The sequence below is a fragment of the Notamacropus eugenii genome, chromosome 5, assembly GCF_028372415.1.
Source record: "Notamacropus eugenii isolate mMacEug1 chromosome 5, mMacEug1.pri_v2, whole genome shotgun sequence".
Lineage (NCBI taxonomy): Eukaryota > Metazoa > Chordata > Mammalia > Diprotodontia > Macropodidae > Notamacropus > Notamacropus eugenii.
Window position 1 is genome coordinate 61,633,614 of NC_092876.1, and position 26,661 is coordinate 61,660,274.

A 26,661-nucleotide genomic window follows, 5' to 3' on the forward strand; every position below is an offset into this window, starting at 1 on the left:
TGGGGTCATGGGGGAGTAAGTGGGGGGAGAACACTCTTCGTCTTCTCATAGCTCAGCAACGTCTCTGAAGCCAAGTTGGGGTGAGGCGGTCAGCCTGGCCTCCTGCTCCCCCTACTCATCCTTCAGTTACTCCTTGAACCCTGTTAGGAGGGACTTCAGAGAACGCCTAATCTGACCTGATCATTTTACCTCCGAGGAAACAGAGGCCCAGGGAGGTTAAATAATCTGCCCTCTGCCTAAATGGAGAACTTCACATGTATCACTTTTTTTTCCCTTTGCCCTAGTAAAAAACGTAAATACTCCTGGGAGAAACGCTGAAGTTTGCCAAGCTTTACCAGCCCTTCCCAAGCCCTTGGCGGCCACAAATTTATCAGATCTTTCCCAGGAAGAGGGTTCTGACAAGGAAGGCAGAGGGAGCCAGGCATTCCAAAGGTGGCTCCCAGGAAATCCCTCTAAAATGCACTTTCCTGGTGCTTAATATTAAGCTGGTGCTTAATAAATGTTTGCTGAGCTGTCTACTGTCTTGACTGTCCTTCCACAGGGGAGTATAGTAGGAAGTGCAGTGGTTTTGGAATCAGGAGCCCAGTTCTGCCACAAACTGCTGTGTGGCCCTGGGCACATCCCCTTAGATTGCTGGGTCTGGAATTCTTTATCAGAAAGGGAGGAGTAAGAAAGTGTGGCTCCCAGGGCAAGCATGAGGCCCAAATGAGATAAAGGCTTTGTAATCCATATGGTCTTATATAAGTGTGAGTTATTATTATCAGGTCCCTCCCCAACTGAAGAACCTGCGACAGCTCCCTTCTGCTGAGAGCTACTGTTACTATCCATCCAATCTTGGTTCATATTGTGCTACTACCTTCTCGCTCCTTAGCTAGTCCTCTTGCCAGCTGGCACCCGGACCCTGACCCCTTGAGGGCAGGGCATGTCAAGTCCTCTCTCTCTATAGCCTGAATGGACCCTAGAACAGGGCTGGACACACCCAAAGGGTTCAGGAAAGCATTGCAGGGGGAGAGCATGGTCTAGAGAGTGAAGAAGAGGAGGGCCCAGAAAGAAGTGGCTGAGGGCTGCCAAGACACCCTTTACAGTCTGGTGAGGACTTGACTTCAGGGATGGATCAGGGGCAAAAAATGACATAGGCAGAGTCTGGTACTAAGCTGAGGGCCCCAGAAATGTCACCTTAATTTTTCCTGCATAGGTCAAGCTGTTCTTGTCTTTCTGCACCAGGCCTCTCCTCACCGTCCCAATGCCTGACACAAGCCCTGTCCCTTCCCTCCCCAGGTCTCTCCCTTCCAGCACACTCAGTCCTACCTCCTTTCCCTCCCCACCCCCACATCCATCTCTCCTAGCCCAGACTGGGGGCTGGACACATCTGGATACAGGCTTCTCACCTCCAGTTTGGCAAACTTTTCTGCCTTGTAGCAGGCATACTCTGCATTTATCAGCTTTGTCAGCAAGAATTCCTGGAATTCAGGGCCCTGTGGACCCCATGGGGTGGGAGGGTGGGAGGGAAACAGAGAGAGAGAAGAGATTGGTTAGCTGAGCACAGCAAGGAACTCATGGGAGGTAAGGGTGGGGAGATGATGGTGAGAGGGAACCACGTGGGCAGAAGGGAGAACCAGGTACACCAGACTAAAAGGAAAGGGAGAGAAGGAGGCCCAGAGCCATGAATTCCTGGCCCCAGGATCCTCTCAGAGAGCTGTAGGTGATGCATCTGTGCTGGTGAAAATCAGCTGCAACCTCTGCATGGGGCCCCTCCCCACCTGGGTCTCTTGGATACAACCCAGGACCTCAGGATTCAGAGTGGGAAGGGATCTCAGGCCCCATCAGAGCCAACAGCCTCCTCTGACCTTTTGTGAAGGCCTTGAGACTGGAAGTGATAAGCTCAACGATCCCCAGGTATTAAAAAAGCACCTCAGAAATCCCCAAGGGCTGGAAACCCCCACAGCCTTTGGGCTCCTCCACCTGCCCCATGGGAATACCAGGATTACTGAGGAAAGTCACAGGGTCTGGTACCCAGACAAAAAGACACCACCTCCTGCCCCAACATACACAGAATAAAAAAAACCAAACAACCTAGACGTTGTGGCCTCCTCCTCTGAGGAGAGGGGAGGGGAAGGAGAGGAGAAGGGGAAAGGGTGCCCTCCTCACCTTCCTGAAGACGGCAGGGTCCGGAAGAGGAGGCCCAAAGAAGGGAACGTCATCTCGGGCAGTAACAGATACCTGAAGAGGAGAGCAGCCCCTCATTCTAGGCCCTCTGCCCATCATTTTCCTTTCACCCCCTTAGGGATCCCTTGGAATGGGGGCATGGGATTAGCCCAACCAACTGTGGGGGAGGGGGGTTGTCAGGGATGGTGATAGGGTTGGATTCCTTACTCTCTCCATTGGAGCAGGAGGAAACACAAGGAGCAGGATTTGAAAGGGGCAGGCCTGGGAGTTGGGAAACCCTTATAGGGCAAAAGCATGAGGGAACTACAGAACCACAGAACGTCAGATGAGAGAATCCTTAGAACATTAGAGCTGGGAGGGCTCTTAGAACACAGGATGTCAGAGCTGGGAGGGCCTTAGAACACAGAATGTCAGAGCTGGGAGGAATCATAGTGATCACCTAATCCTATCCTTTCATTATATAAAATGGAAAAACGAGGCCCATGGCTTACCTAAAGTCACAAAGAAAGTGAGTGGCCAAGCCAGGGCTCGGACCCCATCTCCTCTGTTCCCTGCCCTAACCCAGGACTGTAGGCAGAGGCCCTGGGTCCCTCATGGAGCCCCCTCACCTTGTAAAGGGGCCCATTGGGGCCAGCATCCTCCGCCTGCACCACCACATAGGCATGTAGGAAGTTGGAAGCAATCATGTCAGGAACAAAGGGCGTGTTCTCATCCTGGAAGACCACCGCCACGATATCATTCCCGATGTGCCGCTTCCTCTGTAACTGAGCACAGGGCCCCCATGGCCCCTGAGTGGGGAGCCTTGGGGGAGCAAAGCCGGCAGCAACAGGTTCATAAGGGGGGTGGGAAAGGGATGTCACTCTCTAGCATTTAGGGAGTCACAGCCATAGCTGGGCAAGGGGATAAATGGAGGGAGATAGGGATTGGGTGCTAGAGACCTAGAGGATGGGAGTGGGACGGGTAGCACAGGGGCCAAAATTCAAGATGGTTCAAATTTCTTCCCTGAGGACTTTGATTTTCTCAAGAAACTGAAAGAGGAAAAAAGAATCTTTCTCCCTAAACTTTTTTTCCTTGTCTTTCATATTTCAACATATCCCAAAGAGGATCACTTTATGAACCAACTCATAATAATACTTAAATACACATAACAATAATGTACAATGGAGCTCTGATTATGGAATCATGGGAACTCCCAGTATGAGAAACTCTCTCCATCAAACTTAATTTGGAAGAGTCAGAGGGGAGATTTGAACCCAAATTTTCCTGACTCGGAGCCCACTCCACTGTAGATGTGTCCATAGCCACACTGCTTATAAGTGGCAGGTCAAGAACTGAGATCTTCTGACTCATACAAAGCCCTTTCTACTGAACTCCACTCCCTAGAACTAGATCAAAAAAATCATGAACTGGGAGACACTTGGGACATAGAGTGCCAGAACCATAGACCAAACAGCGTCAGAGTTAGAAGGGCCCTTTGAGCAGCCTGAAGGGGACCAGGACTTCAAGACCAACCATCCAGCCCTCTCAATTCAACAAAGGAAGGAATCGAGGCAGTGATAAGCTTATCCTGTGAGTTATACAACATTATTTTCAGTTTATAAACCAACATGATGACTTTCCATCTAGGTGATTTAAAAAAAGAAATAGCACCTACTTTAGCTTTTTCTGCAAAACAACCTATTTGTCTTGAGTTTAAAATGCCTAGAAATAGGACACCTGTTCATAGAGGGGCTGGAGGAGGCTAAAGACTAAGGGCCATGTTTTACCTGTTGGGCATCCCCCTCTGTGTAGGGCAGTTTGGTGGACACGTGGAACATAATCTCCTTGTTTCGAAAGTTGCAGTAGATTGACTCTGTTCCCGTCTGCCCATGAGTCACATCCAGGCCACCCCGGAACCTGCCATCCAGAGACACCAGCCCACTGGCTTAGCTGGACTTGATCTCCACAGCTAGGCTGGCTCCCAGCCCTCAGGACCCCACCAAGGCCAGAATGGAGGGGCTCTACTCCCTGAGGGTCCCCCTCCCATTCCTGAAGAACGATATTTTCTCTCCTTCCCCTCCCCTATCCAAATCCATCCCCCCATTGTCTTTTCCCGAGAATCATAGAATGTTGGAGCCAGAAGGGATATTAGAGATGAGCTGGTCTGATCTGTTCATTTTAGAGATGAGGAGACAGAGGGAAGTTACTCACCCAAGGTCACACAGTGGGTTAAAAGACAGAGCCAGGACAACTCACCCCTTAAAGTCCTGTAGTTTGACCTTCTGACCCAAGAATTCTAGGAACTCCACGAAAGCAGGGCTCTCCTCGTTGGTGCTAAACAACTCCTCCTCAGAGGTCTGCAGGTACATGGCGCTGGGGTTTTGGGGCCAGCCAACCACAGGAAGCATCCCTCTTACTGCCCTCCCACCTCCCTAAGCCCTCTTCCCCCCACCCAGAACACACCACAGGCCAGCATCCCCCAAGATCAGAGAAGCTGGGCTGGGGAAGCCTGGAGGTCACTGGGTCACCCCCACAACCCAACAGGGAGCTCTATGGAACCCCTAGGGAAACAAGGAGGCAGCCATTTACCAGAGCAGGAGCATGGGCTGGGAGTTGGGAGGCCTAGAGTCTAGTCCCAGCTCTCTCAATGACTCTCTGTGTGACCTTGGGCAAGTCATTAGCCTCATCTATAAAATAATGGGGTGGGGGTGGGCTGGACTAGATGATGTCTAAGGTCCTTTCTGGCTCTTATAGTCTATGATCTAAGGTGGGAGGCAATGGGACGGACCCAGCAGCTGGAGAATCCTGGAGTCTCTGGGTTGGTCACCTGCCCTGGGGGGTGGTGAGGGTAAGTCCCCCCAGGGATTGGCGGGAGGTTGATTCAGCAAAGTCCAGGGAGCCCCACCTGCCCGAGTTTCTGGTAAATGACCCCAAACTTGAAGTTATTGCTGATGACGTGTTCATCGAAGGTGACGATGAGGCGGGAGGCCTGGGAAAAGCAGACAGTCAATGCGTGTTCTTCAAAAGAGATCTTCCTAACACAGGCCATGATCATCCCCACCTCTTACCCTTTGCTCATGGCACTCTCTCCTCCCTGAAACACCCTCCATTTCCCCCTCTTCCTGATCAAATTTTTCCAGCCCAACTTGGGTCACTCCTCCAGGAAGCCTTCCCTGGCCATTCACAGAATGCCAGAGTTGGAGACCTCCTGGGAGAGCTGGGCCCTTCTATCCCTAAGCAGGAATCTCCTCTACTATACTTCCAGCAGCTGCTCGTCCTGCTTCTCCCCTGGAAGATGGAAAACGTTGACCTCCAGGGCTGGTCATTCGACTTCAGGACAATTCCAAGTGGGCAGAAATTTCTCCTTACACGGAGTTGAAATCTTCTTCCTGGCAACTATTTCCTTTTTCCTGCACTGTAACTCCTAGTTCTGCCCTCTGGGGTTAAGAGCACCTACGCATCCATATCCCTTTTCATGCTTTCTTCTCAGAGCTCCAACTGCACCTCCAGCCTGGACTGCACATTTTTACCATTAAAGTACCTTGCCTGGTGCCTAAGGCTCTTATTTCTAACCACATAGGCTGGCATTTCCCTGAAGGAAAGAAATATGTCATTCTCTTTTGGTTTCTATGTTCTAAGGTCCCTTCCAGCTCCAATATTCTTTTCAAGAATCCTTTTCTGTTCTAAGGTTCCTTCCAGCACCTACATTCTATTCTAGAGTCCTTTCTAGTTCTAACATTCTCTGTTCTAAGGGCCTTCCCAGCCCTGACATGCTATGGTCTAAGGTCCCTCTCAGCTCTGGTATTCTCTGTTCTAAGATCCCTTCAACTCTGACATTCTGTGTTCTAGGTTTCTCCCAGCTATGGCATTCTGTGTTCTAAGGGCCCCCTCCCAGCTCTGATATCCTGTGTCGTAAATCCCTCCCAGTTTTGATATTCTGTGTTCTAAGAGTCCTCCCAGTTATAGCATTCATTTCTAGAGTGTGTTTATAGGAGAGGCTTTCTTTCTGGGCCTACCCTTAGGCACAAAATCAGAGCCAGTTTTTCTCTCTGAGGAATCTTTTTTCCCTCAGACAGAACCTGGAGTCCTACACAGAGACCTTTCTGTGATGCTCGAGCTGACTAAACTGGCAAGACAGGCCTGGGTAGCAGCTAGGGGCAAATGTCCAGAACAACATTTCTTTGCCCAACCAACCCCACCCTCCCCCAGAAATTCACTCTAGGCTGACAAGTGTGGTGTCAGGGCTCTGGGGTCAGTCAGTCCCTTCTTATCACTATCTCCTTCTCCCAATCTGGGGAATCCCAGGAAGCTGACTAGTATCCCAGAGGAGGCTGGGGTTTCAGGGCCATGATGTTTCCTAATACGCAGAGAGCTGAGGGGCTTCTCCTGCCCCCAGCATATCAGACAGCTCAGCTCTCACTCCCCAGCAATGAGGACAAGACCCAAAATGTCACTCCTACCTTGGGGTAAAGCACTGGGTAGAATCGATCCACGTTTACGTCTTCACACACCAGCTGCAAGGAGAAGATAAGGGAGGCCCTGTGAGGCTGGACCCTGAGAAGATGAGGCCAGGGGTACTGAGGGGCCTGGGCAGGGTATAGAGGCCCTCCTGTTACATTGGATGAGCTGGCTTAGCATGCAAGAGAGAATTCAAGTTCGGACAGTGGTGGGCTAGGACTGGCCAGTGCTGAGAACAAAGGCTGACCCGAGGGTGCCCCTTAGCCAGGGCTAGAGGAATGCTTGAAATCAATGCTTGAAATCCAGGGCCTGAACAGAGTAGCCATAGGGAGTGATACAGAGGGGTTGCAAACATACAGATAGGGGCTTGGCTGGATATGTGGGAAGGTATAGCCATGGGGGGAGCATGTGAGAGCATGCCAATGTGTGTGCCTGCATGTAAGAACATGAGGTAGGGGAGGGCATGTGGATTTATAATGTCTGAGTGCACAAACTGCCATGGTAACATCAGGAACATGGAGATTAGGGAGTGGTCATGTTCAAGCACATCTTCAGATGGGTTAAACATGGAGGGACATGCCAGAATGGGCAGGAGGGGCAGCTGCCTCCCCAGCCTGGTCCACCCACGGTCAGAGCCTGTAGTAGCCCAGAGGGTCAGAAGGCAGGGAGGTCAAACCTTTGCCATCTGGACTACGTTGGGGAATTCTGTGAGGCAGGAGATAGGGATGACGTCATGGTAGGTCCTACACTTCGTCCTGGGAAGAGAGAACAGAGTGAGGAAACAGAAGGAGGTCGAGTCTGGCCTAGTTGGTGGGAAGCAGGGCCCAGAGAGGGATAGAAAGAACAGACTGAGTGGAACATGGTATGGCGGAGAGAACACTAGCCTGGGAGTTCCAAGTCCTGCATTCTAATTCCCATAGTGTAATACGTTCTCTATGTGACTTGGACATTTCTCTTTGGGGCGCATCAGGTTTCCCCCCTGTAAAATGAATGAGTGGGGCTCCTGATTTTTCAGGTCTAGGTCTAATATTTCCTGACTTCCCAGTCCCTTCCCCTTGCCTAGCAAGGTCTCTCCCCCACCCCAGGCTTCATCATCCTGGGCCCCTAGCTCACCTGAGCAGCAACCTGAGGTGTTCTTGATCCCCAATTACATCATACTTGAGTGAGAACACCAGATGGCCCAGGGCAGTGTCCAGGGCATAATAGTTGAAATGTTCCTAGGGGCAAGGGAAATGGATGGAGGAAAGGGGACTCAGTGCCAAAGAGGGAGAATCAGATCAAGAACCAACCTGCCTGCATCTATTCTGCTTCTTCCTAGGATTTCAGAGCTAGAAAACACCCCAGAGGTGATCTGACCCACACCATAGCATTCCCAACAAACAGGCATCCAGCTGCCCCTGGAAGACCTCCAGGAACAGGAAGCTCACTACCTCTAGAAGCCTCTCATTCCCCATGGGAGTGGCCATGTTCAAGCACATCTTCAGAGGGGTTAAACATGGAGGGACACACATATGAGGACTCTAGATTTAAAGCTGGAATGAGCTTCAAAGGCTACCTATTCCAACCCCTTCAATTCACAAATGAGGCCCAGAGAGGGTCCTATCTTTCTTGAGGTCACCTAGGTACTCGTCAGTCAGTCCACAGGTAGTTATTTAATGCTTCTGTATGCTAGGCCATGGTGAAACAAAGGTCAACAAGACATAGTCCCTGCCCTCAAGGAGCTTACTTCCTATCAGAAGAGACCATGTTAACTGCCAAATTTGTCCTGAATCTATACCTTGTTTGCACCTGGTCTCCTCTATTAGGAGGCATGCTGTCTCTGCTATCAGACTGCTCAGTCCAGTCATTTTTCAGTCATGTTTTACTCTTCATGACTCTATTTGGGGTTTTCTTGGAAAAGCTATTGGAAGGGTTTGTAATTTCCTTCTCCAGCCCATTTTACACATGAGGAAACTGAGGCAAACAGGGTGAAGTGACTAGCCCAGGGTCACACAGCTAATCTAAGGCCACATTTGAACTTAGATCCTCCTGACTCCCAGGGCTGGTACTCTGTCCTCTGTGCCACCTAGCTGCCTCCTACACTAATTTTTAATGTTGCAGCTGGGAGGGGCTTTTGGATTCTTTTAGTTCAACTTCTGCCTCATTTTATAGAGCTCAAAACTGAGGACCAGAGAGGCATATATCTTTCTTGGGATCATAGATTTAGAGCTGGAACAAAGATCACCTAGTTCAGGTGATGGAGTCAAGGTCTGGCGGAGTTAAGTGACTTCAGTGGAGGAGCCAGGGCCCTAGGCCTGACAATGCCAAAGCCAGGAATTTTCTCCCTCCACCCCCATAGTTTCAGGGTACCTCTACAGTACCAACAGAAGGCATCACAGGGCTTAATAATGAATCATGGCCTAATTGTTTTCTGCATGTCTCGTCACCATGACTGGTCGGCTGGGTCCTCCCCTGTGGGCAGGGATAGCGCTGGGCACATAGTAGGCTCTCAGACAAGTCTTGGAGATTGATGATGAATTTGTCACTTGCTGACCCCAAAGCCCAGCCCAGTGAGGTGCAGGCCTAGTGGATGACTTAGAGGAAGTGAACATGACCCAAACAGACAGAGAAGCCTCTGGAGGCAATGTCGGGAGATGCTCATGGGGTGGGCAGAAGGTTCCTGGACTGGTGGGTAGGCAAGAGGGCTCCCCCCGCCAATCCCAGGAGGCCATCCCAAAGGCAAGGATCGGGGAGGGGAAGCCCTTGGCTCCACACACCCCTGATCTTGCCCAGCCCAGCCTGGCAAGTGCAGCCGGCTCCCCTGGCCAACACCCACCCCAGGAATCGGCCCGGAAGTGAGTTCCTGTTTAAACATGAACCTCTCTCTAGGCATGGGGCAGGGGAGTGTCCTAGGAGGAAAGGATTTAGATCAGAAAAGAACCTTAGAGGTCATCTAGTCTGGTTCACTCATTTTACAGAATAAACTGAAGTACAGAAAAGTTAAATGACTTGCTGCCTATGGTCACAGAGGTAACATGACCAGGGAAAGTATCTGATTAAAAATACAGTGCTCTTGCTCCTGCTCTCCACCACACATCCCCTGGCCCCCTCACCTCCTGCCACCACAAGTTGCTGGGGAGGCCTTGACTGTTCTAAGGGGAAGGCCACTTTGAGTTCAAGAACCTAAGCTGAGGCTACCTCCTTCCCTCCCGGGATCTGCAGTGGGTCACGGCCCAGGTTGGGGGTGGGGGGAAGCCAGTAGAAGGAGGTAGTGGGATGGGCGGGCTCAGAATCTCGTGATGTTGGCTCACCTGCTGCCTTGGCATCAACACCAAAGAGTCCAAGGTCAGCCTGTCCTCCCTCTCCCCCAACCCCCACCACCTCCATGTCTCCACTCTATCCCAAGCAGAGCCTGCTGTGGTCACTATAGTGTCTGCAGAATTCCCACATCCCTCCACCCACGAGGATATGGCTCCAGATCTCACTCCATTCCCCGCCCCTGAATAGGCAAAAGCCTGGAAGATCCTCCCTCTTCCTCTAGTCATCTAAATACTAACCCTCCTTTGAAGGTAAGCTCAGGGCCCACCTAGAAGAGACTGGGAATGTGGAATGGTAAAACATCAACCATTCAGGTTTGAAGCAGTCTAAGAACATAGGATGTCAGAGCTGGGGGGCCCTTAGAACCCAGAATGTCCGAGCTGAAAGAGACCTTAGAACAGAGTATGTCAGAGCTCGGAGAGCCTTAGAACACAAGCTGTCAGAGCTGGGAGGACCCTTAGAACACAAGATGTCACAGCTGGGAGGGCCCTCAGAACACAGGATGTTGGGGCTGGGAGGGCCCTTAGAACACAGGATGTCACAGCTTGGAGGGTCTTAGAAAAGAGTGTCAGAGCTGGGAGAAAGCCTATAATGCTGAATGTCACAGCCAGAAGGGATTTTTCTTATCCCTTCCTTTTACAACTGAAACTTTGTGAGATAAAGTGATTTGCTCCAGGCCACCCAGCTCAGAAGGTCAGAGGGAAGACTTGAATCCATCTCCCAGTGATGGCCTCTTGAAAGTTCTTCCTGGGCCCTAGGGGCCTCTACCCCTGAGATAGCCACTTTTGGATGCTTAAATTATTTGGAGGACTTTTCTTGACCTCCAGCTTAAATCTTCCTCTTTGCACCTTGGGCCCTCTGCCCCTGGTTCTGTCCTCTGAGGTCAAGCAGAAAGAATTTAACCCCTGAAGAAGTTGATGTGTCTCCCCTTCCCCCAGCCTGCTCAGGTCACTTCCAAGCTAAACATACTCAGTTCTCCTTCCAGGGGATGTTCTCGGCATCTCAGCTCCAATCTTGTCCACTCATGACCTGTGTGGCCTAGGGTAAGTCACTTCCTTTCCCAGGGCCTCAGTTTCCTCATCTGTAAAATCAGTGAGCTAAACTAAATGGCATCTGACGTCCCTTCCAGTTCCAGACAGTCTGCCCACAGCAGAGCACACCATACCCCTCTTCAGGGCAGTATTTGCTTTCCTGGCCACCAGATCACACTGTTGACTCCTTCTCAGCTCACCAAGATACCCTCCCAAAGAAATCAGAATCTGAATGGGCCTGAAAGGCTATTCTACCATCCCCACCCCACCCCAGGACCCTCAGAGCCATTATTGTCCTGAGGAAGCTGGCTCTGAGCTCCAGGCCCTCCTGTTGCTCAAGGGGAACACCACCAGGGCACCTCACAGGGCAACACCCCAGAAGGTCAAGGTCTTGGCAGCCTGTCCTGCCATCCCTCTCAGTTAAATGACCTGACAGGAAGGTCGGCTCAAGCCACCTAACTCACCTTGCCTAAGAAATACTTCCGGTAGAGCCGGGCCATGTGGTTACACTCCAGCTTCACTTTGGACGTGGGGGACTGGAGTTGTTCCGTCTCAGGGATGCTGCTGAGCTCATGGTTGGTGCCTTCAATCCAATAACCCCCAAACTGAGGCAGCAGGATGAGGGGGAAGGGCCCTTCACGCCCCAGGACCTGGAAGAAGCAATGGGGTCAGTCAGCATCACACAGCATCTGTATGCAGCACCACTCCCTGCAGCCAACTGCACATATGGCTCTGGACTTGGAGTCAGGAGAGGCTTGGGTTCGCATCCTAATCCAGATACTTGCTAACTGTCTAAGCTTGGGCTGAGCCCTGGTTTCTCTAACTGTGAAATGGGGACAACCAGAGCTATTAAGAGGCTCAGATGGGGTAACGTGGAAAGGGCTTTGTGGACCTTAAAGAGCTAAGGACATGTCCGCTCTTACCATCATTAATTACTGGGGTAATAGTAGCTCCTGCTTCTAGAAAGCTTCAAGATTTACAAAGCGCTTTCCTGGCAACAACCTCATGAGTGTGTTAATTAGTATGAATTATTTATTATTTAATTATTATTATCTTTATGTTAGAGATGAGCAAACCATAGCTCAGAAAGGACAAGTGATTTGTCTAGGGCTCCAATTCAGGGCTTCTGACTAAGGAATACTGATTCCTTCCCCTATACTGGGCTTCTTTTCAACTTGGGTCTGTTTCCATGTGTTACCCAGCTGTTCATGGTATCACCTACAATTCTCTGGGGCTGAAACCACCCCCCAAAAAACCAGAAGGGAAACCAAGAATTCTTCTTCAGAGGTTTTGGGAGCAACACACCCTAGGCATAGGACCAGAGAAGCCTTGTCTATTCCCTTCCCTGCATCCAAGGTCAGTCCCCAGAGACTTGTCTCTACCGGAGGCAGAGATGCTACAGTGGGAGTCATCTAGAGGGACCAGTAAGACAGAAAAAAAGGCTGATTTCTGGGGACCCTGATCTCGCTCTCTCTCTTAAAGAAGACCTCAGTCTGAAGAACCTATCACCATCATGGCTAATCCTTTACCCATGTTTCACCCACTAGGCATGAATGCCTCCCAAAGTTCTGTCCTGGGTCCTCTCTCATCTCTCTCTATACTATCTGTCTCGATGATCTCATCCACCCCTATGGATTTAGCTCTCATCATCATATAGATGACTCCCTGATCTATTTATCCAGCCCTGACCTCCAGACTCACATCTCCAGCTGCCTCTTATCCATCTCCCCAAACATCCTAAACTCAACATGTTCAAAAATGAACTCTGAACTCCATCTTCCTCAAAGCCTCTCCTAGTGCAGAGGGCACCCCCATCCTCCAGTCACCTAGGCTCAAAACCTTCACTTCATCCAAAATTCTTCACCTCTCCCACACTCATAATCTGCCCCAAAATCTTCACAAAATCTCTCCTATGATTACCCCTCACAGCACCCTTGCTGTAGCTCAGCATCTCACCACCACTCTTGAATTGGCCTGTTAAGTGATCTCCCCACCCCACCAAGGCTCTTCCTGCCTCAATCCATCCTCCATACAGCCTCCAAAGGGATTTTCAAAAGTGTCACCCTCTCTCCTCATTAAGTTCCAGTGGCTCCCTAGTTCCTCCGGGATCAAATATAAATTCTTCTGTTTAGTAATTTAAAAAATCTTCAAAATATGACTTGCTACACTTTATTCCCCTCCATGTACCCCATGATCCAGTTACACTGGCCTTTTTGTATTTATTTCTTCAAACATATTGCTCCATCTCCCATCTCTACACCTTTGCCTCCCAAGTCTAGAATTACCTGACTTCCTTCAAGACTCCACTTCAACTCCACTTTCTACAGGCCTTTCCCAGCTTCCCCCACCCCCATCTCCACTCCCTGCAACCTTGCCTCTGCCTTTTATGTATCTTAAACAGATTTAGTTATTTCTACATCCTTTGTTAGAATATAAGCTCCCTGAGGACAATGACAACTTAACTTTTTTCTCTGTATCCCCAGTTCTTGCCTGGCAATAAAAAAAGTAAATGCTTGCTGCCTGACTGGAATTGGTTTAACTTTTGTCCTCTTTCCATGGGATATCCAACCCCTCCAACGCCTCAGAAGCCTTAAACCAGTGACTCTTCCCCCGCCCCAAACCCTGTGGTTTCCCACATGGGAATCTCTATCTCCTTCCACCTCCAGCACAGGGATCCCCTATGCCTAGAATGCACACCCTCCTCTCCTTTATATTTTAGAACATCTAGGTGGTGATCTAGAACTAGCGTCTCTTAGAATCCCTAGCTATCTCCCATATAAGGGCTTTCCTGATTTCTAATCCCCCTCTCCAGTCCCAGTATTTATCTGTATACTTATTGCTACAGCACATTCCCTGCAGAGTGTAAGCTTCTTGAGGTCAGGCACTATTTTCTTTTAATTTCTGTGCCTCCATCAACCAGCACAAAGCCTGGCCCAAAGTAGCTGCAGAATTAACACTTGTTGAATGAACAAAGGCCAGGCCTGCCTGCCAAAACCCAACAGGAAAAGGGAGATAAGGGTGACCTGGGAGACGTGGTTTGCGGCCCCAGAGTTTGGGATGAGGTCTAGGTATCCACTGATTTCTTGCTAAAAGCTGCCAGGGACTCTTAGGTAGGGTGGTCTGCTCTCCTGGGGAGGGAAAGATCATGAAGCAGGGGGTCCCCAAGAGCTGCCAGGGACCCTTAGCTAGGGTGATCTGCTCTGCCAGGGGAGGGAGAGATCATGAAGGGGGGGTAGGGGACACTTCCAGGGATGAAGGGAGAGTAGCTGTCTTGGATCACCTCATGGACACTGGGATATGGGATGTAATCCTCTTCTGTCTGCAAAACACAAACAAGCCAGAAGTGAGATAGACTTACTAGCCTTAAGTCTACTACTGTCTTTCACAACCCAACATCTTATAATCATTTGATTCACCTGTCCAGCTTTTTGGGATAGATTAGGTATTGGCAGGGAGAAAGGGGTACAGAGGTGAAGGTAGAGGGCAAGAAGTGTCCTGTTCTCTCCTCTCTTATAGGCCTAGAAAGTGGCAGGGGTTTGCCATGGGCACCCATACAGGACAAACTAGGGCTAAGCTCATATCCCTGACCCTTTGCACAGGAAGAGTTACATGGGATAGAAGGGACAATCACAAAGTCAGAGTTCTGGGAGTCTAACCCTCCCTCAATCTGACTTTCTATCAGCTCTGCAGAGCCACAGCCCAGTCCCCAGGCCAACCACACTCCTTCCCACCCCTGGTACAGATGAAGGATGGCAAAGCTGGCATGTCTCTGGAGTCACCTAGGACAGGACACTGGGTCAGACACCTCACTGTTGGGATCAGTTTCTTATACCTCAGGTGACCAGGGGTGACCAGGGAGGTGGGCTTTGGGTGGGCCATCATCCCCCAGGGAGTCTTCCCAGTAGGGATTGACTTTGTGAGAGTAGGAGCTCCCAGGGTAAAGAGCGACCTTGGCCCTGGGAGACCTGAATTCAAATGTCTCTGTAGTCAGTAAGTGTGATTGGATATGGAATTCTAGGTCCTAAGGGTAGAAGAAATGCTTCCTGACAGGGAATGAGGTAGTGTTGTCAGGGACAGAGGGAGCTGGGATTCTTGATGTTTAGGAGGGTTCTTGGAACACAGGATGTCAGAGCTGGGAGGTCTTTTAGAACACAGGGTGTCAGAGCTGGAGGCGCCCTTAGAACACAGGATGTTAGAGCAAGGAGAGCTCTTAGAATACAGTGTCAGAGCTAGGAGGGCCCTTAGAACACAAGATGTCAGGGATAGGAGGGCCCTTAGAACACAAGATATCAGGGATGGGAGGGCCCTTTGAACACAAGATGTCAGGGATGGGAGGGCCCTTCGGATACAAAATGTCAGGAATGGGAGGGCCCTTAGGACAGAGGATGTCAGAGCTAGGAAGACTCTGAAAACATGGAGAATCAGCCCTCAGCCCCTAAGCTGCCCTCTTGACTCCCAATGCTCTTAGAATAGGATTAGAAGCCAGCTGATAAACACTGTCCATACATTCACAGGTACACATCCCTCCCTCCCTTGGAAATCTCTATCTCTATCCCCACCCTCTATTGCCCAAAGAAGCCCCCAAGTACCACACAAATGCATAAAGGGTCAATAACCTGGTGAGTGGGATGGTGGTGTTGAAGAATCACTTTTGAGGTCAAGATCCTGAGATCCAGGAAAGCATCTGCCTGGAACAGGAACAGCCCAGTGTTCCTTCCCCACCCCTAACACACATCTACCCAGGGAGGGCTGGGACTTACTTTGAGAGGTGGAGGGAAGGAGCATCTTTGTTCATCCATCCTGCTTCCCTGCAAAGAGAAGAGTTACCAGTCATGACCCTGATAGTTTTTCTAGATGGAGACCTCTCATCTCCTTCCAATACACTGACAGGGTATCTAAAAGTATATGTCTGTGAATAGACCCACATACTGTGAAAGCTAGAAGGTCCCTTAGAGCACAGGATGTCAGAACTGGAAGGGTCCTTAGAACACAGGAGGTCAGAGCTGGGAGGGAATTCTGTCAGGCTACTTAGCAAAAACTAAGGCCCAGAGGCCAAAGCCACACTGCCTACTGGTGGCATTCCTGTGTTTAGAACTCAGTCCAATATTCTCTCACTACACCACAATACAAAAGAAATAGAGTTCCTTGTGCCCTCCAAGGGAAGGAGAAGAACAAAGCGGGGCGGGGGCGGGGGGGGGGGGGGGAGAGAATCACAGGGAGCTAGATTTGGGCTCCTCCAAAGGGAGAACAATCGACCAGTGAAAGTTAAGCAGAAACAGCCTGGGCTGTCTTCACAGGTAGAGAGCTCTTCGTTATAGGGAGTATTGAGTCAGAGGCTAGATGCCCACTCATTAGGGTTCTTGTAGAGGGGATTCATGTTTCAGTTAGGAGATAAACTAGATAAACTCAAAGGCCTCTTCCCAACCAGTGATGCTCTCACTCCATGGGGAGCGGGTCCAGGTAGAAGGGACCCTGGCTGGAGGAGACCTTGGCCTAGAGACAGCAAGAGCTGGCCCTAAGCCCTGCAGGACTCCAAAGACACAAGGACTATCTGGATGGAGATGGAGATGAGGGATTTGGGACCTGGAACCCACCAGCCTGACGTGGGCACTGCTCCATGCTAGGACATGACCTGACTCACCCGCAACAGGGAGATCTGCTGCCTCCTGACATGAGGACATGAGGAAACCCTAGTGATCTGTGCTGAGAAGAGTATCAGAGCAGGATGTCTAGGATTCCCCCACCCCTCCAGAGCTCCACAGCAGAGATCCAAAAGGCTGACCACTCACCTGCATCTTCTCAATCATCTCAAACAAGTCTGAGTTCTGCAACAGAGAAAACAGGAGGAAGGGCAGGGTCAGGTCATAAAATCACTGGTTCCCAGTTCTAGTACTGGCCAAGATCAAAGAGGCCATCTGCTCCACCTTCACTTTACACAAGATGCCCAAGGAGATAATGATTTGCCCAAAGTAACACAGGAAGTAAGTGTAAAGGCTGGATTAGAGCCCAGGGCGTCTGAGTCCAGATGCAATGCTTTTTCCCTTATAGCACAAAGGCAAGTTTGCCTAGCTGGGTCCATGTCTCTCTGGACACTTCAAGTTCCCCCCATCCACTGACACCAGCCACAACAGCTGCCCCAAGATGCCATGTTCGGATGAGCTGCACCTCTCTCTGGGACTTCTCTGCCCATACCCCATAGCTGTGGAGGATAAAAAGAGTCAAGGGTCCAGGTCCTCTCTGTGCCTCTGGAGTTGACTGAGTCACAGAATTAAATGGTTTAGAACTGAAAAGGCCCTGAGAGATCTTCCAATCCCCTCATTTTACAGTCTGTGTTATAACAGACTATCCCAGTCCCTCCTAGATCTGACATCCTGTGTTCTCAGATCTCTCCCAGTTCTGACATTCTATATTCTAAGGTCTGTTCTGGTATTCTGTGTTCCAAGTTTTCTTAATGAAGAGGAAATTGAGATCTAGAGAAATTACATGCCTGGCATAAGGTCACATGGGGATTAGTGGCAGATCTGGAACATGAGCCCATATTCTCTGATTCCAAATCCAGTCCTCTTTCCTACCACCTCAAGGAATCTCAGAGTTGAGAGGGACCTCATAATCCAACTAGTCAAATTCCTCATTTTCCAGGGGAGATCAGATACAGACACAGGTCTTCTAACTCCAGAACCTGGTCACTCCTAGTGTTACCCACTGGGAGTAGGTCACCAAGTCTACACCCTCCTCTAGCAAGTGTAGGTGAGCTCTCACTGTCTGCTCACTTCTCTTGGGGTTGACTTCCCTGTTGATATCCTTCTCAGTCCAAAATTAGGAGAAGAGACCTTACACTAAAGGAATCCCCCTGTTTAAGGAGCCAAGGCCACATCCTCTCCATTCTAGTCCATCCCTAGCCCAACGAGAGTTCCCTAAATTCCCAAAACCTCCCCTAACCCCAAGTGTTGAGAGGGTCAAACCCTGGTTCCAGACTTCTCATTCTGGCTGTCAATAATAAAGCAGCACAGAAAAATGAATTTGGACTCAGAGGACATGGGTTTGAATCCCAAATCTATTCCCTTATTAACTAGGCAACTTTTGCCTGGTCTCTTCCTCTCCTTGGGTCTCAGTTTGCTTATCTATAAAATGAAGTAATCTTTAAGGTCTGTTCATTCTCTTAAATCTTATGAGAGGGAGACAATAGCCCTAACACCAGCAGCCACTGGAGACCATATCCTGCTCACACCTAGAACAGTGCTACACCGCTTTCAGAAAGGGGCCAAGAGTATGTCAGATGTAGCATGTGGACACCAAAGAGGAACAGGAAGTCCCCATTCCCAAAGGGTGTCGTGGCCCAATCTAGGGAATCGTGGGGACTCCCTGGTGACCATGGGCACAGTTCTGCTAGAAAGGGCCTCATTTCCAAGTGAATCCTGAGACCCCAGTGCAAGTGATGGTAACACAACAAAGTCTCTTATGGCAACTACCCTCCCTCTGTTTCTCTATACAAAGAGAAGATGCTGCGATTGACCACACCCAGCATCAATACCTGCTCTAGTTATCTCATTCCCTCTCTCTTTCTCCCTCCCCTCCTCCTCTCTCTCCCCTTCTCTCACACACATACTTTTTCTTTCTCTCTGCCATACTTTTCTCTCTTTCACACACTCTCTCTCTTTCACACACACACACACACACACACACACACACACACATTAAATTATAATCAAACCCTCCTTTCTCTGTTGCCCCCATCTCCCCTGAACCCACCCTGATGAATGTTATAGTCACATACATGTGGCATTAAGCTCTGCCACTTCCAGGCTGGGCTTTCAAGTTTGCCAGCTCCTGCCCCTACAGTGCCAATACAGAGCATAGTGAGGTTTCCTGAAGGGAAGGCAGTTCCAGCTGGCTGGTCCAGGAGAGCTTTCCAAGTTTTCCCAGGCAAGTGCCCTAATCTTCTGCCAATGCCCAACCACTGGCCCTGTGCTCTGTACTCCTTGGTGGAAGGGCAGTACATCCGTACATGTACTTATACCCCAGCAAGGGGGCACACTGACACACACAGGGATATACTGACACACAGAGAAACATGTTTACATACACTCAGAAAAGGGCACACTACAGTCACACACCTACCCCTCCCCTGTCTAAACTCTACATACATCAGCACATACACTGAGATAATACAAAATCTAGACACAACCCTACAGGAGTTTCTCCTTGGGGAAAAGCTTTGGGGACAGGAGGAGGGAGCCCACCAATGCACAGTCCTACTCCTAATTATGGCACCAGAACCAAGTGCCCCCTGCACATACGTTGGACCACACAACGCCAAACACTGTAAAGGAGTCAAAAGCACAGCCACACGATTCCCATGTCTCCAGTTCTTTTGGGGGCACAAACAACAGCCTCACAATCCTGGCGAGTGGGGAGGGCAGCCACACAACCTAGGGTCAACCAGTTAGGGGCACAAAAATGAGTGGACAGAGGCCACAATGCCCAGGAGTGAAAAAGGCCTCAGGCTGGGAGGCAGGAGACTGGGGCCAAACCTGGGCTCTGCCTCCACCTACCATGTAGTCTGAGGAGTCTGCACCTCAGGGTCCTCACCTACAGGGGTCCAAGGAGGGGACCGGGAACATCTTTCCCACTTTTTACATACTATGTTCTTAGGGCCTTCCCAGCTGTGACATTTTACAGTTCTATGAGTCTATTCAGTTCAATTTACAGTAACAGCTTCTAACACACACACAGGCAGGCTCATAGTCACGCCAACACAATGACAACACACCCTGGGAGAGTGTTACACACAGTGGCAGTGATTAAGTCAAGCTAACCCCAGGAAGACAATTTCACAACTGGGGTGTAATCCCCCCACAAACCGTATCATGCAGTTCTGGACAGTCACACACAGATACACAAGCCGGCCTGGAGGACTTTAAGTGTGTACTGCGTCAGGGTCTCTCACACTCAGTGACAGCAAAATTCCCATACCGAAGAGCAGTTCTGGGGACGGATTCCGGGTTGGAGTTACCCCTTGGCAGCCCACAGATGAAACCTCCCTCTGGGGTGCTTGGATGGACACGGACACACACAAGCACACACACACACACACTCACACACACAAACACACACACTCACACGCACATACAAACACACGCGCGCGCACACACACACACATACAGAAGCACATACAAACACACACAAACACCCAGGTCGGGCTGCCCCGGTGCCACCCCTCCCCGCCCCGCACCCCGCCCCAGCCCGATCTCGCCTTCGCCCCCGGCCAGCCCCAGGCCCCACTCACCTGCCAGGCGGCCCCGGTGGGCAGCGAGCCCCTCCGCGGCCGGGCTGGGGGCGCCGGGGGCCACGGTTGCGCCATCCCGAGCCGGCCCCGGGCCCCCGCGGCCCCTGGCCGCCCCTCCGCCCGCGCCCCGGCCCCCGCTCTCGCCAACTCTCCCGCGGCCCTGGCCCCGGCAGCCCGGGCGCCCCAGCCCCGCTCGCTCCGGCCTCGGGCTCGGGCTCGGGCTCGGGCTGGGCAGTGGCGCTGCCGAGGCTCGGCCGGATCGGGAGGGGGATCGAGGGGCGGGCCCGCAGGTACGGGCGGCGCGGGGCGGGGGCAGGGGCGGGCAGGGGCGGGCAGGGGCGGTGCGGACCCGCCCCCGGCCCAGCCGGCCCCACCGCTCCTGGTCCCGCCTGGCTCCGACCGCCCACCCGCCCCGCGCCGCGGACAGCGCGATCTCCAAGCACCGCTGTCTAACTGCTTCCCTAGGTTCCGGAAAGTGGGACAGTCCGGCCTCCCAAACTTTGCCTCTCTCCTCTTAGGGTCAGTGCATGTCGGAGCTGGGCACAGACAGCCGCAGCCGAGGAGGGCGTGGAAGGAACTTCAGAACACGGAAAGTCAGGGCGGGGAGGGATCTCCGAAGTGGCGGAGCCCATCCCGAGCCCAACGGGAGTTCCTAAATGCCCTAAACCTTCCCTCCCCCAGAAGGTCTGTGGTCCCAGACTTCTCATTCTAGCTGTCAGTAATAAAGCAGCACAGAAAAATGGATTTGGACTCAGAAGACATGGGTTTGAATCCCAAGTCTGTTCCCTTACTAACTAGGCACCTTTTGACTGGTCCCTTCCTCTCCTTGGACCTCAGTTTGCTTATCTGTAAAATGAGGTCACCTTTAAAGTGCTTCTCTTAAATCGAATTAGCTGTTTATTGTTATTATTCATCTTTTATTTTATTTTTGTTATTAGTTATTTGATGACATTCTATGTCATTAATAAGACTGTTGGATTTGAAAGAGACCAGAGAACTGGGAATTTTACCATGTGGCATGTCCGCGCTGGGAGAGACATTAGAACAAAGTCTGAACAGCCCTCAGAGGGGAAGGGGAAGGGCACCAGCATTTATTAAGAGGCATTGCGCTAAGTGATTTGCAAAGGCCCCTTTTCATCCTCACAACAATCCTGTAAAGCAGGTGTTATTATTAACCTGCATTTTGCAGTTGAAGGAACTGATGCAGACAGGTTAAGTGACTTGCCCAAGGTCATGCTGCTAGTAAATGTGGGAGGTCACATTTGAACCCAGGTCTCCCTGATTCCAGTTTAGCACTCAATCCACTGTACCACCAGGTGTCTAAGACATCATCTAGTTTACACCCTGCCTTTTACAGATTTGGAAACTGAGGCCCAGGGAGGGGAAATGACTTGTCTAGTCTCATACAGGAAGTCGGTGGCACCCGTCCTGTGGTCTTTCCATTACACCATGCTGTATTCTCTCACTCACCCTCCCTTCTCCATTCCAGAATAGTTAACTGAAGCCCAAAGAAGGATTAAGGTCATGGCTATTTCCCAGAAGCAGATTAGAGGAAAAATAGTTATCAGAACCCTGATTGCCTCCCAGAGGAAGAGGGGGACACACTCTCCCATTCACTTCTACCATAAGTTTGTGAAGAGGAGGGTTGTTGGAGAACTACAGTTTTGGAGGTAGAAGGAACCTCAGAGGTTAGTTAGTTCAATCCTATTTTTTTTTAGATCAGGAAACTGAGGCTCAAAGAATCCCACAGGTAGTATATGGCAGTCAGGATTGGAACCCAAGTCCTTTAGTGCCAAATCCAGCACTCTTTTCACTATATTACAGGTTTAGCAGCAGCCTCCCAGCTGGATTCAGGTTGTCTTGCCCTTCCCCTCCCTGATGGCTTGAGTTCTAGGAACCTTCCAACCCTCTGGCAATTGGTTAAGATATGATGCTCCCAGTCATCTATAACTACAGAGTTTTACCTGTACAGAGTCTCTGGAAAGGATGGGCAAGGAGTACAGAACTGGAAGGAAACAGATCTGCTTCTAAAGACACTAAAAGTCCCTCCCAGCTCTGACATTCTGTGCTCTATGTGACATTCTATGTCATTAAATAAGATAACGCATATAATGTTCTGAACAATCCTGTCATCTATTATGATGATGATAATGATTTTCTGTCAGTCTATGCTTTAGGGCCTCATATATTCTAGGATCTATGAGTCTGAATAGTGATTCAAGATGGTGCCAGTTCAGGAAGCAGTCTTCCACATCCTTGGTCAGGTAAAGGTCTTGCTCAGAAACAGAGGGACTTGGGATTCTCTCCATACCCGAGATGTTGAGGAAGTATCTAAGCATCCCTCACACTGCCAAGGAATCCTAAGGTTCTTCCACTGTCCCAGAAGGCTGCACCCAAGTCTGGTCTCCAGAGCTCAAAGGCTCTCCTGAAGAACCTGCCAGAGCCTCTAGAGCTGCCAAAGCTCCCTGGAGCCAGGCCCCTGGGATGCCCAGCTGGCTTTGGCTAGAGCTTTGGCCCAGGGAGCTGGTGGCAGCAGGAACTCCGGAGATGCATGTTCCAGCCATAGACCCGGCTTTGGTTTTAATAATTAACAACAGCAAATATTGATTTACACAACTGGCTCCCTAGACCCAAGTGCTTCCGGGCACCTATCAAAATACAGCCCTGAGAAAGTCCTGCATTCCCACACAGCCCCAAGGGGAGGGGCGAGCCATGCTAGCATGAAGGTGTCTGAGCATCCAGCAAACAGGGGCAGGTGTGCTTGGGTGTGTGTGTGTGTGTGTGTGTGTGTGTGTGTGCGCGCGCATGCACGTGTGTGATTGTGATTGTGTCTCATGGATCAATAATAAGGACAGAAGCAAGCCTTTCTCGAGAGCTGTTTTTCCCAACAGCTTGATGAGGGAGGTAGCATCCATGTTCTGTCATTTTACAAATGGGAAAACTGAGACCCCTAGGAATGGGAAGCAACTCACCCCAAAACATATGGTCAGTTAGGAAGTGTTAGAGTTGGGAGGATCCAGGTTGCATAATTCCAAGTTCAGTGATCTTTCCATTATACACTGTGCTTTTGGGCATGCATGCATGGATATACTTATGAGACAGAGTCTCTTTGTGTGTTTATGCACATATATGTACATGCTTGGCCCTGCATACATGTCTATGTGAACCTGTGCATATGAACTCATCTCTGTGTATATGTATACATGTGCATATATATACACACATACACATACACACATAAACAAACACATATCAACAGACATTTACTAAGTACCTACTATGTGCCAATCACTGTGTTAGAGCCTGGAAATACAAAGACATGAATTAAACAGTTCCTGCCTTCAGTGAACTTATAATCTAATGGGGAAGATAACAAAAATATACAAAAACATGAAAAAACACAAGGTGAATTTATATTTTATATAAGAAGTATGTGTCTTGTATCAGAGTATATTTATCTGTGAGCATATGCCGGTTTGCTCCTTTATCTCTGCCTCCTGGACTCTCTGGCTTCCTTTAAGATTTAAGTCAAATCCCACTTTCTGCATGAGGGCTTTCCTGGTCTCTGCCATCACCCTGACATTGTTGGTGACAGAGACCAGAACAGAATCCAGGTCATGTGATCTATCGAGTCAAGTCAATATGCAGTTTTCTTGTCTTTGCTTCATTTATTCACTATTTGCCTTTTTTTAATGGTTTTTTTGAAGGTTGTTATCTCACCAAGATGAGTTGGCCATTTGTTGGTTGATCCCACTATTGATTTTCATGGGAACTTTAACCTGCTCTATTTCAGATCTGGGCTGGGTCCCTCCTTAGGGGGCCTGGTGACCTTCCACTCATGGGGATTTATCATATTAGTGGCAGACTTAATGTGGATATTCTTCCTTAGCTCTAATGCAGCTCAGAACTCCTGGGCACAAGCAATCCACCAGCCTTAGCATCCCAAGCAGGAGGGATTATAAGCCATCACTCCTGGCAAGCAATTATTAAATGCCTACTATGTGCCAGGTACTAGTTAAACACTGGGGATACAGAGATAGCTCCCCTCCAAAAAACCCCCACAATGATTAGGAGGATTTGTGATGTGTGTGTGTCCTTCTGGAAACCTGGTGGTTATTCTTTAATTTCCTCCTTGCAGAGGGAACAGCAGGGGCAGGGGAGGCAAAGCTGCCTGCCAAGGTCCAATTCCCAATCAAATCAATGGCCTTGGCATTTTCCCTTGCTCTAGGCCCAATACGTGCTGCAAACACCTGGCGCTGTTCACCTGAACCTGTCTATGCCATGCAGAAGCCAGGGCCAGATGCCAGAACTGGCAGCTCAAGCAAGGTGACTGCATTTTGGTGACCATTTCAGTGGTCACCATCACATCCCCAGGACCAACAAGGTGGAGAAGGGAGAGCACTGGATCACATGCTTTGTACACAACCTAAGACTAGATGCCATGGCACAGAGAGAATTCCTTCCAGCTCCTTTCTCTAGGACACTCAAAACTCTCCCTCACAGAAAGAACTGAGTTTCCATCACTGGTACAGTGCTCCCAGGCTGGGACTTGAGGAGTTTAGACAATGTTCCACATTCTGACCCTGGGTGACTGGTAGGGAAAGTCCACCTTGACTCCAACCTCTTAGGTTCATTGGATGTCAGAGCTGGGAGGGACCTGAGAACACAGGATGTCAGAGCTGGGAGGGCCCTTAGAATACAGAATGTCAGGGTTGATAACGCTCTTAGAACACAGAATGTCATCTAAGAAAGTCCTTAGAACATAGAATGTCAAGCTGGGAGGGCCCTTAGAACATAGAATATCAGAGCTGGGAGGGCCCTTAGAACATAGAATGTCAAAGAGAGCAGAGAGAAGGAAGTTGCCTCAGCTCTCCCCAGTTTTCCTCAGAAACAATGCTAAATCAAGCCTCTAAAAAAATTTTGGAGAGACAGAATCCACAAAAAGATGGAATGAAACAATTTTCCAATCCAATATAACTTAGAAGAACTTCAGGAAAGGCAGTCCAGTGCAAGAGTGTCTAGGCAAGCCAGTGGGAGGCTCTTAGGCACAGCACAAATCACAACTGAACTCAGCAGGCCAGCTGTGAGGCCTCCAGCCCCAGTGCATTAGGCAAACTGCCCGCCCTAGGACCCAAGACACATAGGCATGACTAGGCTGGACCATCCAAGTGCAGTAGGCAAACCTCCAGTTTCAGAGCCCCCAGTGCAGAAATTCAGTGACCAGAACTCTGGCCCCCAGTGCAAGAAGCTTGGGACAGTGCCTCCTGTACCCCAGGAAAACAGCCCAAATTTTTTAAATGAGTAAAAAACAAAAAAGAGCCCTGACCAAAGAAAGCTACTATGGCAACAGGGAAAATCAAAACACAAACTCAGAAGAGGACAATAATGTCAAAATGCCTACATATGAATCCTCAAAGGGGAATACGAATTGGTCTGAAATCCAAAAAGTCCTCTTGGAAGAGCTCAAAATGGATTTTTAAAATCAAGTAAGAGAGGTAGAAGAAAAATTGGGAAAAGAAATGAGAGTTATGCAAGAGAATTATGAAAAAAAGGCAACAGCTTGGGAAAGCAAGCACAAAAATTGACTGAAGAAAACAATTCCTTAAAAAATAAAACTGGCCAAATGAGGGGGAAAAAGTCACTGAACAAAACAATTCCTTTAAAAGTAGAACTGGCCAAATGGAAAAGGAGGCACAAAAGCTAACTGAAGAAAATAATTATTTAAAAATTAGAACAGGGCAAGTAGAAGCTAACGACTCCATGAGACAATGAAAGTCAGTCTAACAAAATAAAAAAAATAAAAGAAGAATGAAAAAACAGAAGAAAATGTAAAATACCTCATTGAAAAAACAAACTGGCCCAGAAAATATATCCAGGAGAGATAATTTAAGGATTATTGGAGTACCTGAAAGCTATGATTAAAAAAAAAGAGCTTTGACAGCATCTTTCAAGAAATTATCAAAGAAATTTGATATCCTAGAACCAGAGGGCAAAATAGTCATTGAAAGAATCCACCAATCACCTCCTGAGAAACATCCCCAAATGCAAACTTCAAGGAATATTATAGCCATATTCCAGAACTATCAGGTGAAGGAGAAAATACTACAAGCAGCCAGAAAGAAACAATTTAAATACCATGGAGTTACAGTTAGGATTACACAGGATTTAGCAGCTTCTACATTAAAGGATTGGAAGGCTTGGAATGTGATATCTCAGAAGGCAAAGGAGCTTGGATTACAACCAAGAATCAACTAACCAGCAAAATTGAACATAATCTTTCAGGGAAAAGATGGAAATTCAGTGAAATAGGTGACTTTCAGGAAAAGACCCAAAGCTGAACAGAAAATTTGATCTTCAAAGGCAAGACTCAAGAGAAGCATAAAAACGTAACTAGGAAAGAAAAAAAACCATGTTATTCAATAAGGTTAAGCTGTTTACATCCCT

General features: G+C 49.4%; 1 protein-coding gene across 3 annotated transcripts in view; it reads right to left on the reverse strand.

Moving 5' to 3' along the window:
- The window catches only part of RAP1GAP (RAP1 GTPase activating protein), a 45,421-nt gene that overhangs the window by 14,749 nt on the left and 4,011 nt on the right, over positions 1 to 26,661 (reverse strand). The window contains exons 1-14 of one of the 3 annotated variants that reach the window (XM_072609197.1): positions 20,218 to 20,483; positions 16,721 to 16,756; positions 15,692 to 15,739; positions 14,212 to 14,250; positions 11,396 to 11,581; positions 7,717 to 7,820; positions 7,280 to 7,358; positions 6,606 to 6,659; positions 5,051 to 5,134; positions 4,402 to 4,502; positions 3,933 to 4,062; positions 2,775 to 2,930; positions 2,149 to 2,220; positions 1,389 to 1,475 (exon numbers count right to left, since the gene is read on the reverse strand). In XM_072609197.1, the coding sequence (XP_072465298.1) occupies positions 1,389 to 1,475; positions 2,149 to 2,220; positions 2,775 to 2,930; positions 3,933 to 4,062; positions 4,402 to 4,502; positions 5,051 to 5,134; positions 6,606 to 6,659; positions 7,280 to 7,358; positions 7,717 to 7,820; positions 11,396 to 11,581; positions 14,212 to 14,250; positions 15,692 to 15,739; positions 16,721 to 16,756; positions 20,218 to 20,292 (1,251 nt within the window). In that variant the 5' untranslated portion in view covers positions 20,293 to 20,483. Of the gene's footprint in view, positions 1 to 1,388; positions 1,476 to 2,148; positions 2,221 to 2,774; positions 2,931 to 3,932; positions 4,063 to 4,401; positions 4,503 to 5,050; positions 5,135 to 6,605; positions 6,660 to 7,279; positions 7,359 to 7,716; positions 7,821 to 11,395; positions 11,582 to 14,211; positions 14,251 to 15,691; positions 15,740 to 16,720; positions 16,757 to 20,217; positions 20,484 to 26,661 lie in introns of those variants that run through there. The other 2 variants (XM_072609198.1, XM_072609199.1) reach the window with 2 other exon arrangements.